Source organism: Uloborus diversus, chromosome 10 (genome assembly GCF_026930045.1).
Source record: "Uloborus diversus isolate 005 chromosome 10, Udiv.v.3.1, whole genome shotgun sequence".
NCBI classification, from domain to species: Eukaryota; Metazoa; Arthropoda; class Arachnida; order Araneae; family Uloboridae; genus Uloborus; species Uloborus diversus.
The window spans coordinates 108,097,437-108,112,537 of NC_072740.1; the positions used below are offsets into that span (position 1 = coordinate 108,097,437).

Consider the following 15,101-nt stretch of genomic DNA (forward strand, 5'->3'; position numbering starts at 1 on the left):
TTGAGTTGTCAGGATGCATTCTATCCCTCTTAGGTATTTTGAAGCATTTAACAGAGACACCCTGTGTATATGTATGTATATATAGACTAGGGATGCACCAGATACCCGGTAGCTATCCGGTATCCGGCTTATTTTTCTACTATCCAGTATCCGGCGTTTATCCAATCCGACCACTCCCCTCCGGACAGGATATCCGGCTGGTTATCCGGTACTGTTTTTGTGGTTATTCGGTGTTGATCTGGGGGTTATCCAGTGTATATAAATGGGGTTTAGTTAGAAATTTTCAATTTTTGTTAAACTTTTTGGATTACGTATTAACTATTCATGTTTCCTTCATTAATTTTTGCTTTTAGAGCAAAATTAGCACATCCATCAATCCTGAGATTTCCAGCAAACTGGTAACTACCATTTTTTTTTGCCACTCTCAGATTCAATGAGATGACAAAAGTCTCCAGCTTGGTTATTCACTATTCCAGACTGATGAGTTCATATCAAGGACAAAACTGCACTCACTGTACTTGATAACTAGTTTGTCAGTATATTGCATGTATGTCTGATTTATATCTGGCTTTAAGGTTATAACTTACTGTTTAACATTACCAATGTTTGCTTTTCACAGAAAAACTATCTTTGTACCAATCACCACATCCTTAAAGGTCATGGATCTGCACAAAACTCTGAATTTTAGTGAATTTGCATTAGTTAGTAGCCCAGATAGAGTGATTTGTTTGCATAGGCCCTAGTTCAGATGCAATGGGGATCTAAAGTTGCTAGTTTGGCTCCAGAAAGGCAATGGTATTTCCTATGGAATATTTTTTTTTAAACCACTAGTAAACATTAAATTCAATACACTCAAACATCTTTTTGTGCAGTGAATATTGATTGCATGAAAACAATTCTAATAAAAAAATTTTCTGCAACTTCATAAGTAGCTGTAAAAAATTTTGCAACAAAAATTACTGCTAAATCGCACAAAAGAAGAATCACATAAAAAAGACTGCACAAAAACAGATTTAAGTGTAAAGTTCTGTTTTGTTTTGTGATTTTTTTGCTTCAAAATATTAAAAATGAATTTTTAAATTTCTGAATTTATTAAATGTGTTTTTCATGAGCGCTTTTCAAGTTCACCTCTTGAAATTTGTTAGTCCATTACTTTATATTTGGAAAACAATTTTTCAGTGCTGACTGTACTATGTATATTTTTAACTGCCATTTTTAATTGTAGTTAGAATGAGTGTTTTAAACAATAATTAATTTTATACTGCATGAGTGTTTTTTATTTATTTATTTATTTATTTTTTGTCATATGAAACTGATTCAGATATTTTGACTTCCAAATTAAAATCGGTATTCAGTTCAAATGCACGAACAAATTATTAACAAATAGCATTCAACCATATTTATTCTACTGCAAGCAATTAGCACACAGCACCTTGAAATAGCAAAATAATAATAATAACAATAATAATGATTTCAAAGGACTTCATGGCATTTCTAGACCCAAACTGGCAACTTTAGAGCCTCATTGCAACCAAACTGAGGTCCATGCAGTCAAATCACTTTACTTGGGTTCATATCTAATGGTGCTGGACCAAAATATCTGGAATTTTGTCCAGATCCGATATCTTTAAGGTTATGGCATGACAAGACTTACCAATTTCTAGCATTAAGTTAAAATTGACAGTGAATAGAGCAGTGAAGAAAAATAGCTTCAAAGTATTCCTTCATTTTCTTTTTTTTTATTTTTATTTGTTTAACATAAAGATAAACTTTCCAGAAATTTTGAGATGGGAGAAAAATCTCCCCCCCCCCCTGAGAAAACTGATTTTTTTACAAACAGAAAATGCTGTTTTTTAATAGTCATGTTTTCTTAGAAAACATGAAAGTTAACTATTTTAAAATTCATGCAGTCTATATTTTTAATTTATAAATTTCTTGACAGAGATATATAACAAGAAGTTATAACAACATTTGCTGTTATAAAATATTATTTTTGCTTCATAAATCTCAATATCTTTCCTCACTCAAAATATCAAAAAAATATCCAAATTAGTCAAATCATTATTAAACCATAAGTTTGGGACAAGATGGGATTTTTGTAATTGTTAAACCAATCTGTTGGATACTAATTTTCAGGATTTTTTAAAATAAATAAATTGAAATATTTGAACAGAAAATTGTCCCCCTCCTTCCCTTTTAGTATTACGTGTACAGTAAAATCCCTCTAATGCGGACATTAACGGGACAATTTCTTTTGTCCGCAATAGAGAGGTGTCAGCAGGACAGGGTTTAATAATGTTATTTGCATAGGAACTGGGAAATTAAAAATTGTCCGCATAAGAGGGGTGTCCGCCTTTGAGGGGTGTCCGTTAGGAGAGGTTTTACTGTATTATGCAAATTTAAAAAAAGTTATGCTACATGTATACATACATATTAAATGGACTACATTAAACTAAATAATTTCCTTTAATGACATTATTGATATGAGTGTGTCCTGCATATTTAAAGTTAGGCCAGTTTTAGTGAGAAAGTAACTAATTCTTTATTTACAGAGACATTAAAATCTTACAGCTTCCTGCATTTTAACAAAGTGATTTCATGTAGGATACTGACAGAAAAAAATATATGAAGAAAAAAAAGCATTAGGATGTAAAAAGTAAAGCACTATGAGTACAACATTTTACGCATGAAAATTTCCAGTTTTTCTGGGTGAAAATAAACCACTTTTCGAGGGGGGGGATGAAAAAGTTATGTTTTCTCCTCAAAATTTCCAGTTCTCTACCGACTATTTCTATTTCAGCATAATTCTTAATAATTTATTTTAAGATATAAATTTGCATCTTTTAAGAATATCTACCTGTATTTATTGGAATTAAGTAAAATTTCTAGTTGATTATTTAAATATAAGTTTAATAATTTTTTTAAAAAAGCGAAAATGGTTAAAATATCTCTTAAAATACTTCACATGTTAATTTGCATATTTAAAGACTTTACCTGTATATTTTTGAATTAAAATAAAATTTTTAACTCAATTTTTAAGTTTTAGTTTATATTTAATTAATTATAACTTAATTTTGACATTTTTTTGAAAAAAATTAACGTGTTAACATAACTCTGAAAAATATATATAAGATGCTAACTTGCATCTTTTAAGACTAAGGCACCTGTATCTTTTGGAATTTATGTTTAAGGTGTTAATTTGCTTCTTTTAAGAATGTACGTCTTTATTTGTTGGAGCCAAAGTAAAGTTTTAAGATGGTTATTAAGGTACAAGTTTATTAATTTGTTTCTTAAAAAAGTGGACTTGTTTAGCAAAACTTTTAATGATATATTTAAGTTGTTAATTTTATGAATGTCTGCCTCTATTTTTTGGCCTTAAAATATTACTTTTAATTATAGATTTAAATTTGTTAATTTCTTTTTATAAAGTGAAAGTGCTAGGTTAAGTCTTAATAATACATTTAAGATGTAAATTTGCACCTTTAAAGAGAACGTAACTTTATTTTCTGGAATTAAAATAAAATTTTAAGTTTACTGTGTAAGTGAATTAGTTTGTTTTAAAAAAGTAAACGTGTTTGGCACAACCCTTGATAATGTATTTAAGATGTTAATTATCATCTTTTAAGACCTATTTTTTTTTTTTTTGAATTTATATTTAAGGTTAATTTGCTTCTTTTAAGAATTTTCATCTTTATTCTCTGGAATTAAAGTGATGTTTTAAGATAATTATCAAGGTATAAGTTCAAAACTTTGTTTGTAAATGAGTCAACTTGTTTAGCATAACTCTAAATGATATATTTGGGTGTTAATTTGGACCTTTTAAGACTTGTGTATCTGTATTTTTCTGGAATTAAAGAAAATTTTTAAGTCAATGATTTAAGTATGAGTTTACTAATTTGTTTTAAAAAAGGAAAAGTGTTTAGCATAACTCTTAATAATATGTTTCAGATGTTATTTCACATCTTTTTAGAATGCATACCTGCATTTTTTGAAGCAAAAGTAAAATATTAAGTTAATTGTTTAAGTTATAATATTATGAAATGTGTTTTTTAAGAAATGAACTTGTTTAAAATATAGCTTTCAATAATATATTTAAGATGTTAATTTGCTTCTTTTAAGAATGTTTGCCTCTACTTTTTGGAAGTAAAGTAACATTTAAAGTTTATTATATAAGTATAAATTTGTTGATTTGTCTTTTAGAAAGTGAATGTGCTTAGCGTTAATCTCAATAATAAATTAATTATGTTAATTTGCACCTATTAAAGAATGAAAAAATTGAAGATGGCCTGTTTTAGTATTTTCTTTTTCTACTTGAATGTTAGAAATTTTTTACATGTGTTCTGTTCTTAATAAAAAGAATCTCAAAGCAAAATTTTGTTTATGTCATTACAAAACTGGAAACAAGAAAATGTATTACTTTATAACAAGGTTATTTTGTTTCTACTATTTTTTTTCTAAGTCATGCAAGTCTAGTTACAATTATGACTTATCGTAAAGATAAATGTGAACAATAAAACGATTTAATAATAATATGTTTTTAAAGAAATGATGTGTGAAACAAGTTCGATTCATTATTTTGATGCAGCATTACATAAAAGTATGTGAACAAGCAATGTATATAACTAGAAGTAACTATAAAGCCGAATATCCGAATCCGGCAAATGATGAGACGCAGGATATCTGGAATTCGGTATCCAGCAAAATCACTATCCAGTGCATCCCTCTAGTATAGATGCATAATAACATCTTAATATATGTTTATGTGTTCATTCTTTTTGCTATAATTTTTTAGTTGTGTAGAGTTTAGCTCATATTTTGCATCTCGCTTTATGAGTTACTAAAAAAACTTTAGCCACCTATATGTGGTGGTTGTGCAAGCTGATTGTGGCTGAACTACTAATTTTTAAACTGTAAGAGATGGTCATATAGTTCCAATCAGAAAAATACTTTAAATCATGTCAAAAACAATAATTTTTACTATTTAAGTTCAAAAATATCATTCTGTTAAAATTATAAAAATTCAGCTTCTACAAGAGCTCTTAAGGGTTCCTATTCAAATTCAGATATAGCTTTTCTGCCAGTAATTGATAGAGATAATTGTTACTAACTCTATTGCCCCCCCCCCTCCCTCCAGCCAGTCCATTTAATTTCCAATCATTATTGCATAGTCAGTTTTTCTAAAGAGTGAAACATTATCTGCGTCAAGATGTGAAAATTATTTGGCTAAATAAGATTGATCATATCAAAGGACTGTATTGAAACCTACATTTGGTAACTTTTACAAAAAAATATTTGTTTATTGACTGAAACAGCAACAAATATAATTCATTATATCATCAAAAGTTTATTTCTAAGTTGAACCTGATTAGCTATATTCTGCAGCTTAGAAGTTAGTTATTGAACCATGATGAGCATTGTTCCCTTCTATAATATTGGTAAATATGATTTAGGATGATAACTTATTTATATATCAATTTCTTATGAGCACCTGCTACTTCATTTATTTCAATAATCATTGTGTAATATTATACGTCAAATAAAGTGAATATCATAAATGATACATTTATGATACATTTTTTAAGTTCATAATAGTACATTTTTTAACGTTCAATTGTAAAAAATTGAACTTTATTAATATGATTATTTGATACAGCCTAGTTTCTGGAAACGTGCCGTGAGTTGCTTAAGAAACATTCACTTGAGTCAGTCTGGAAAACTTCTGAATCTTCTAGTGGAGCGCTTCTTTGCAACACACCATCTTCTGATTGCTACAGCTTGCAACAAGCTAGCCTGCAAAAGATTAGAAATTTTATTATATGATCCAACTGTCAGTCAGCTTTCTGTGCAAGATATTGATAATATGATCAATGCCGTTAAGTCATCTGGAATCAGCAAAAGGTGTCAGAATTTCTCAAATTTAATATGCTTTCTGCCTTTCTATCAAATCTAGTCAATATATTAATGCAGATAATTTAAAAATTTGCATTTTATTTCTGAATTTAAATTGTATTTTTTTTTATGCATGGTGCAATAATATAAATTTAAACTGTTGTACTTCTACACATCGCCATTTAAAAAAAATAGTGACACAACTCAAAAAAGTAACTTTTTCAGGGCACCATTTTTAAATTGTTGCAATTTGTAATTTATTGTTATTTCATTCATTAAAATTCCTAATTTTATTGAAATGTTCCTTTCGAATGGTTAATATTATACTTTCTGTTTATTTCATGCATTTTGTGCAAGCCGTTTTGGGTTCCTAGAAATTTCAATCAAATTTAGGTTAAATTAAGTTTTGATCTAAGTTGTTTCATACTGGCATCTTTGCTATCTACGGCATTCCATATAAAAGATATATTTAAAAAAATTATCATCAATTAAAAATCTCATTTTTGGTATTTTTTGAGTTGTTGTCACTATTCTTTTCAAGGGACGACATAGTTTCCTAGCATATATTTGAAGAAGGTTATACTTTTGAACCAATTTTTTTCTTGACCACATGTTTACGCCTCTTACTGTTTTGTTATGTTTATATCTAGGCATGCTGACTTTATTTTGTTGTGTGAGAAGTTAAGATCTCTACACTCAGATGAACCATCTCCATCATCTGATCATCCACTGCTACAATCATCTATGCACACTGAAGAAACACAATTAAACAAAGTAATTAGCTTTGATTTTGACAATTTTTGCTAAAATGCAATTACATAAATGAGTCTGCTTCGATTTAAATTATTACAAATTTATTTAAAGTATACAAAATAAAGTTGGCCAAAATTCAAATTTATTGGTATATTTTGTTTCATTGAGATTCTATGAGATGTTGGAATGATCTATCAAATAAATAAAATGAAACAATATCTGGGTTTCATACAGGGATCAGTGTTGCCAGATTGGGGGAAATTTCCCCATTTTGGGGAAATCTGGTGCTCTCTGGGGAAATTTTGGGGAAATGGATTTTGAGGCGAATTCTTTGAGGAAAAATTTTTTCCTTGGGGGAAAACCTGGGAAGAAAAAAACCTCGGGAAAAAAAGATTTTTTTTTGTATTTAAATTCGCGTCAAGAAGTGTGGGAACATTGTTTGTGTATCAGCTAGTTTTGCTCAACTTTATGGAATTCGCATTTCGCCTTATGTGGAATATTATGCTATTGGAATTTGCATTAATGTTCTGTGTGAGTAACTAGTTGATACCTGAAACAGGTAAAAATAAGTGTGATGAAGAGTGTTCTTGGATAAATATATACAAAAATCATAGTTTAAATGTACATACAGAAGCAGTGTAGTAAGTGCAAGTAGAAAAAAAAATATTTGGTTATTTCTTATCTCTCAGTTGTGCGTTTGTATTTATGACTAGTGGCACTAGCACGGCTTTGCCCATAGTAGAAAATTAAAAGGTCTTTTGGTCCCCCTGTATATTTACAAATAATGCATGATGAATTTCTCGCCAATTGGCTTGCCCACGTTACGGTTCCACGTTACGGTAACTTGGTAATTTACTCGTCCATCTTATGATAATTTTGCTCAGGAATATGTATTTAAAATTGGAATAGAAAAAGAACAAAATCAAATTTTAAAAAAAATCACTCAAAGGTGCACACCCCCATGCTACGAACGAATTCTTTGGCAAATTTCATGAAAATCAGCCGAACGGTCTTGGCGCTGTATGCGCGTTAGAGATTCTGACAGATAGAAAGAGATACGGTCAGAGAGACTTTCATCTTTATTATTAGTAAAGAAAGATAAAGATAAAGAAGACAAAAAAAAAAAAAAGCGCGAAAATGTGAAGAAAAAAAAGTTGGGGAATTTTATAAGAAAATTTGGTTATTTGGGGGAAAAAAAATTTCAAGAGACAAAAATATTAGAAGAAGTCGGTTCATTTTATGAAAATATTAGTGGAAAAATAGTTTTTGTGTTTGGGGAATTTTGGTAGAAAACATCGCTTTTTGGGGAAAAGTTGGAAGGGAATTGGGGAAATCTGGATTTGACCATCTGACAACACTGACAGGGATTAAGTTTTTTTATCAATGTACAGTGAAATATCTGCCGTGCAAATGTGTGCTTTTTGTGTGTGTGTGTTGTATTGGTAATAAACCTTTTGAACTAAATGTTACCTTTTTTTAGGATTGGTACCTGAAGTTTGTTAAGGAGGAATGTTTTAATCTTCATTTCCCTCCAAAGCAATGTGCTCATCTTCTGAGTCAACTAAAATATGAAGATACAGTTGCCATAATGGCATGTACGGTAAAGTATCTTTCAGATTTGTATTCTGCAATTTATGCTCTGTAATGACAAATGCTGTAGTATAGATTTATATATGAGGAAGTAGTAAGTATGCGCTCAGTAAGTGCCCTAAGATCTCGTTGTTATTCAATACAGTAGTGCAAGAAGAATTTTCTCTCGGGAGGAGGGAGTTATAGGAATCCTTCCATTTAAAAACTGTCCCACAAAAGTCATTAAAATTCTTGAAATTTAGTGGAACTTCATCAATCGCAGGATTCAAATCGTTCGATTTACTGAAAGTACGAATTAAACAAAATAACCTTTAAATTGAGCCAAGGTACATAAACAAATTACTGTACACAGTAAAAATTGTATTTCAAATTCAAGAGAATGAAATATAAAACTGCATAGTAAGAAATTACAAAAATGAAAAATACAACCTGCAAAAATATATTATTGCACTAATTTGCTTTTTATTTATACTGTATGTACGTCTTAATAGCTGTTCAGATTAAAGAGTGTTTACTATACAGTGAAAAAATAATGAGTGGGTATGATTGATCATTTAGACGTATGATTTAACCGACAGGTTTTTTTTCTGAGGGTGGTGTCCCCATTTGTTCACACTGTCTACCTAGGGCAGGGAAAAATAGCGTTAATGCATGCAAAAATGATTGAGTAGCTCAGGGAAAATGTTGAAAATTGGTTTATTGTTTTAATGCCAATTGAAAAATTTTAAATCTTTAAAATATTCCCATTTTTTGGTTCAAAAAGTACGATGATTTGAACAAGAAGTTGAGCCAACAGGAAAAGCCTTTTTGTAGTTTTGTCATCTATTAATGTTCATTAAGGTTAAAAAAAAAGGACTCAGATGATTTTAATTTTAAAAATTTGAAGAAAAAAGGGGAAAAATATGTAAAAGTGGGTCATTTTCAGGGTGTAACCACTGCCCTTCAAAGGGTTAAACTGCAGTGTATGGAATTTAAGGAGAAACTAGCACGAATGGTGTGGGATTATTTTTCATTCAGGAGAAAAGGTGTAGTCTAAATCTGAAATTTTAATACTAACAATAACAGACTTAATAGGCTTAATATATAGAGCCTGGAGCAAAGGAGAGTCAGAGGGGACATGATTCAGTTGTTTAATTTTATCATAATGAAAGATGTTAACCGGTTAAATTTTTGTATGGAAAGCAGGACAAGGGGTCATTGTCTTAAGTTATTCATATCTCAGGCTAATCTGGAAATTAGGAAAAATTACTTCTTTAGTAGGGTTGTGGGCACTTGGAACAGCTTACCAGAAAAGGTGATAATGAACATGAGGTTGGATAGCTTTAAGGCTGCTCTTCAGTGGGGAAGAAAAACGATCTCGCTTGAAAATGGGCTTTTTCTTTAAATGAAAGCAATGTTCATCAGTGAAGTGATTGACACTTCAACAACCAATAGAATGAACGGTGACCGATGAAAGTGTGGATCATGTGACCTGTCACATTTTGCAGGGGGACAGACCGGACGCTCCCCCTGCTGTGCAAGTCAAGGGTGGTATAGCTGTCGGCGAAATGAAACCGCAGCTTTTTACAGACCCTTCCAAGGAAATTCTAGTTCTTTCCCTCTTGAGTCTTGCCTACATAGGTAAAAGAAAAATAACTCAATGTAAAAGGCGCGGTATTTTACATTGCCGCGCATTTTGCAATCCTACTTGTGATATTAATTTATTTGTATTTGCACTAAAATTAATTTTGAAACGAACATTAATGCCACTAATTAGTTACGTTAACCTTTATTTGAACTGATAATATTTATATTTTAGTGGTAAATTAAATGCTACTTTGTTGGTTAGTTACCTGTTTTACAAATGGAGTGGCGACTACAAAAAATGTGGTTACTATAATTGCCTTTTCTCACCACTGGTGACCAGAAAATTCCCCCAATCTTTATCTTCGAATCCTTTTCTTTTTGAAAAAATATCTATTTATTTATCTAATTACTATGTGCAGATGAGAAGGCTACGATAGCATTTCTCAAGGGGTTGTTATGGTGAAAGTTCTTTCAAATTGAGCATAACAATGGCAAAGTCGCGGACGGCTACGGAGAAGGATTTCCTGAATTTGAAAAATGAAAGATTTTTCTGTGATCTTTGTTTGTTTGCAGGGGTGCTCACCCTGCTCTAAGCTCAAAGGCACAAATCACCCCTTCCCCCACTCTCAATGTTTGTAAACTATCTTACGCTGAAATTTTGGAATAAAGCTAAACTTAGCACTTTTAGAGTCTCCAATTCCCAGTTACTAAATTCGGCAAAATACATGAGGTATTTATTACATACACAATATGACCAAAAGTATTGGGACACTTTCAAAAATTCACAATTTTACGGATTTCTCGAGAAATAAAAGACCAATTGCTCTCTGCTCTGTAATTTTTTTCACATGAATAGTATACTCCAGCCGTCAAATCCAATAACAATTAAGTCTGCTATTCATTTAGGGGACCAGCAACAAATAATCCGTTCTTATCATGAATCACTCTGTAACGATGGCAGGAAAGTGTTGCCAGTTTGCATCCCTTACCATTCGTCGCCTATCCTAGAATTATAGAAATTCGGCTCATTAGATTGCTGATAACTTTTTAAATTTTAAAGAAATTGCGGTGGAATTTTTTTCATGAATTGTAGGATGTATGTGAGCTTTGGATTATGAACGTTATAAATTGCTATCTTTCGTGCATGCGCAGTGAAAAATTAATAGCTTTAATTGTTCATATTTCATCAAATTTTCAATATTTTAACCAAATTTTATTATTATGTTTCTCTAAAATGCTGTCAAATATTCTAAAAGTTTAGTAACGTTTGACGAAATACTCTGCGTAATATGAGGCAAAAACCTTCAAAAAAATTTTGCATTTTTGAAAGAAATGCTTATATTGCCATGGGTATAAGAGATACTTTCACAAAAATATAAAAATAGGTTTTTGATAGATTTTTAACTCATTTCTGAAAATTATAGCGTATTCCCAGCAATTTACAATGAAAAATGATCAAAAAACTCTTTTTTCCTCAATTTGTTGTTGGTCCCCTAAATGAATAGCAGACTTAATTTTTATTGGAAAATGACAACTAGAGTATACATTTTATGCAAAACAGATTATAGAGCAATTGGTCTATTATTTCTCGAGAAATCTCTGAAAATGTGAATTTTTGAAAGTGTCCCGATACTTTTGGTCATATAGTGTATAAAGTGCCTCTGCTTCAACGCATTGAGTTTTTATTAAAATTTTCTAATAAGTCTTGTGAGTCTCTGATCCTCGTTAGTTGTCATAATAAATATTAAGGGTTGTCCTTTTTCTCAGGAGGTACGAAAATATTACCTAGATGTATATCTGCCTGGAAAAAAAAAACAATCTCGAAATACTTAGATGAAAAAAATCTCAACGCCTCGCTCTGCCAGATTTTAAAGTTTTTATCGCTCTGCCTCGTTTTCATGCATCTTGCATTTAATGAATCAATAATAAAAAATAAAAAAAGGGCAAGAAACAGATTTGCAGGAAATACATAAAGTTACAACAAAAATGAAAATGAACAGCTTACATTTAGGAAAGCAGTTATAAGTACAAGTAAGGGTATTTCACTATTAAAAAAAAAAAAAAAGAAAAAGAAACCAAGACAAACTTTTTTTTTTTTTAAAGTTCTGTGTTACGCACTTCTGTGCCGAAAAATTATCGTATCGTGTCTTCAGTCACAGAATAAAATGAATGTTCTAATCAAATGATTATCAAGTAATTTTCATTCGTATAGAACAAAAATCTTTTTTGAGATCCCACATTTTCTATTCCATTGACTCCTAGTAATATGTAAATACAGCGAGAGAAAGGATTTAGCTTCTTGTTTAGGAAAGGGAACCATTTCTGTATTTAATTAACATGATCTTTATCGTAAGCATACTATTTACTCAGAAATACTCCCTATTTTTCCAAGCACTCTGTTTGGGGGCTATGTCTTTTAATTTTCTCGAAAATAAATTTTTCAAAATGCAGTTTTAGACAATCTCTGGTGGTATTTGGAAGTAAGTAAGAGGTCCTGTGATCTTCCACCAGCAAATTTTTGAACTTGAAACGCCAAAAACCCAATTTCAGGTAGTCTGGGAGTTTGGAAGCTTTCCCCGGAATTTTTCGAAATAGTCTAAAAACGCAGTCTTAGTGTGATGTTGGGGGGGGGGGGGGGAGGTAAAATTTTCAATGTGTTATAAACATGATTGTAGGCCATCTTTAGTAACGTTCGGGGACATGCAGGTTTTTGAAATCAAAGTTCCAAAAATGCAATTTTAGACGACTTTTTTTTTATGGTCAAAGAAGGACTTTTCGCAAACTTCCTTCCCGAAATTTTTCGAAATTAAAGCCTTAAAAACGAAATTTAAGACGATCTTTAATGATGTTTTTTTAAGGGAGGGGGGGGGGGGTGCTTATGTGACCTGAAAACCTTTATGCCTGTAATTAATTTTTTTCTACATTGTATTAAAATGCTGATCTAGCTTCTGAGAATGAAAATAGAAAACTGTGAAAACTTGTAACCCCCATTCTATATTGTTCACATCTTAGTTAGCTTTGTCAGCAACATAAGGCTGAAAACGTCATTAAAACTAATACACACAATGCTTAGTAATTCTACCATGGTGTGTTTTTCACATTAACCGAATCATATTAAATTACTTATATATTTTTAATGATTTTTTATGTATTTTATGAGTATGTTGGTGTATGGAATGTTTTCCGCAACTTAATAAATGTTTTTGAGTATTTTTATTCTCCAAAAATACAGCTTCCAAATTCTTATAAAGATAAATAAAAAAAAAAACAAACAAACTATTTTTATTGTGAAAACTTTCTGAAGACATCAGAAAGCCTTCTGTATTTTTGTTTTCTTGTCAATCTTAAATGTCGGTATTAGTAATCTAAAAATTTTGTATTTGAATGAAATTTTGCTTTTTAATTTCATCTACATTGATGTTTTTTTTTCTGAAATGTAATTTTACACCCCCCCCCCCCCTTTTAAAAGTAAAATCTACTTAAGTTAAACCTTGAATGAACACAAACGATTAGTAACCATCGCGACGAAAATTTGACTTCTTAGTAAGTATTAAAACAACGAGCTAGAGTTATTCTTGTCATCATGACAATCTGAAAAATCAGAGCAACATCAGCTTTGTTCAAGTAAAGATAATAAGCATTCGCAATTGCTCAAAAAGAAAAAAAAAAAACTTATTTTTTTCTGGAAGAATAAATATTGTCCTGAATTTTAGTTGTTTTCCAAAAATGATAGCGCTGTTGGAGAAATAATATTTAAGCAACGTACTTCAAAAAATATAAAACATGTTTTTTAATTGTAAAGACTATTTGTACAAGCTTCATTTGCTCTGAAAAGTATGGAATAACACAAGTACATGATTTCTTGATTAAAACACTCAAAACCTGCAGTTAATCACAATATCTAAACTATATTAAGCTATTTCCAAAACAGCTAATTAAAAATAAGTATTTTAACTTTTTTTTTCATTGTTTCCGGCAATAAATAAAAACTTGAGGTAAAACGCAGGAATTATGACACACAATGTAAGCTAGGAAATAGTCTTTAATAAAATAACATTAACCACGATTGCATTGCTGCGCTGGAAAATAAAAATTATGCTATTTTGTTTCTCACGTAATGTTTTAAAAACTGTATAATATCGTACCTGTCTTAAGAGAAGGAGTAATATTGCGACCCCATAAGAAACGTTTCACGATTCTTTTTGGGGTCAAATTATGCATTGTTTTCCTCCTTAGGAAGTTTTCTAAAGAGAAATACAGTAAAATCCTATTACAACGTATACTAATTCAACGAAATACTTGTTTCAACCAAATAAATTTCCAGTCCCGATTCTGAAATTCGATTGATTTTACTGTACATTATGAATTACATGTTCAATGTGTATCTACCTTCTAAAGAAATTTGACGAATTTGGCTCTTAAAGACACAGATAATTTTCAAAAACGTTTGTTGAGCTGTGGAAAGCACTTTATGTGTGTACATTTGTAGTAACATAAAACACATGTAAAACGATGCAATGCACCAGATGCACCTAGTATCTGGAATATGATTTAATCTATATATAAAAATATTTTTCTACTGGAAGGGAAAAAGTCAACTTTTCGCATTCGACAGCATTGTAACAATGTTCATTATATTGTTAATAAACAATTTGACTCAGAAATATCTCTTTCAAATTGTTAGCATAAAATATTATTTTATTTTATTTAGTTTTTATTCTCGGTCCACAGCCGATAATTTAAAGAAAATAATTTAAAGTTAAGTGTACCTACTTTAAGCCCAGTCTGGTAAAAGTAGAACCTGTCAACTAGTTGGTGCTGACACTTCAATCGACGATTCCCCCACGCCATAATTAATGGCGACTGTTTACTGAAACCATCGGAGATTGCATGTCTCGATGTGTCGATTCAGAAAAGTTGAGTTGTCACCTGATCGACTCGAATTAATTCCACTCGTTGACCGCACGTGCTATGGAGAGGAGTACGAAGATTCGCGGTAGTGGAATGTGCAAATGAGTGATGGTCGAAGTAGAAGTTAGTGTGGTGACGTCATCGAGGCATGGAATCTCATTGGTTGATAAAACATATATATTGTGGCGAGTGGCAGCGATCGCTCTCTCGTTTTTCTTCTTTCAACTATCCCCAGTGGTTGGTTCTGAACGTGAAGCCTAGTCCGGCTCACGTGTAGGGGGGTTTTTCCCCGCGATGCTAGCGGGGGTTTTTGTGGTATGTGATGTTTAATATTCCAAGTCCTGGAATTAGTGAATCCAGGTGAAGAACCTGTTGCGTTGTGTCCGGCCAAT

At 31.1% G+C, this 15,101-nt stretch overlaps 1 protein-coding gene across 1 annotated transcript in view; it reads left to right on the top strand.

Moving 5' to 3' along the window:
- LOC129231246 (huntingtin-like) overlaps positions 1 to 15,101 on the top strand; it is a 231,271-nt gene that overhangs the window by 149,437 nt on the left and 66,733 nt on the right. The window contains exons 36-38 of the mRNA XM_054865524.1: positions 5,654 to 5,898; positions 6,540 to 6,663; positions 8,123 to 8,242. Coding sequence (XP_054721499.1) covers positions 5,654 to 5,898; positions 6,540 to 6,663; positions 8,123 to 8,242 — 489 coding nt within the window. The remainder of the gene's footprint in view (positions 1 to 5,653; positions 5,899 to 6,539; positions 6,664 to 8,122; positions 8,243 to 15,101) is intronic.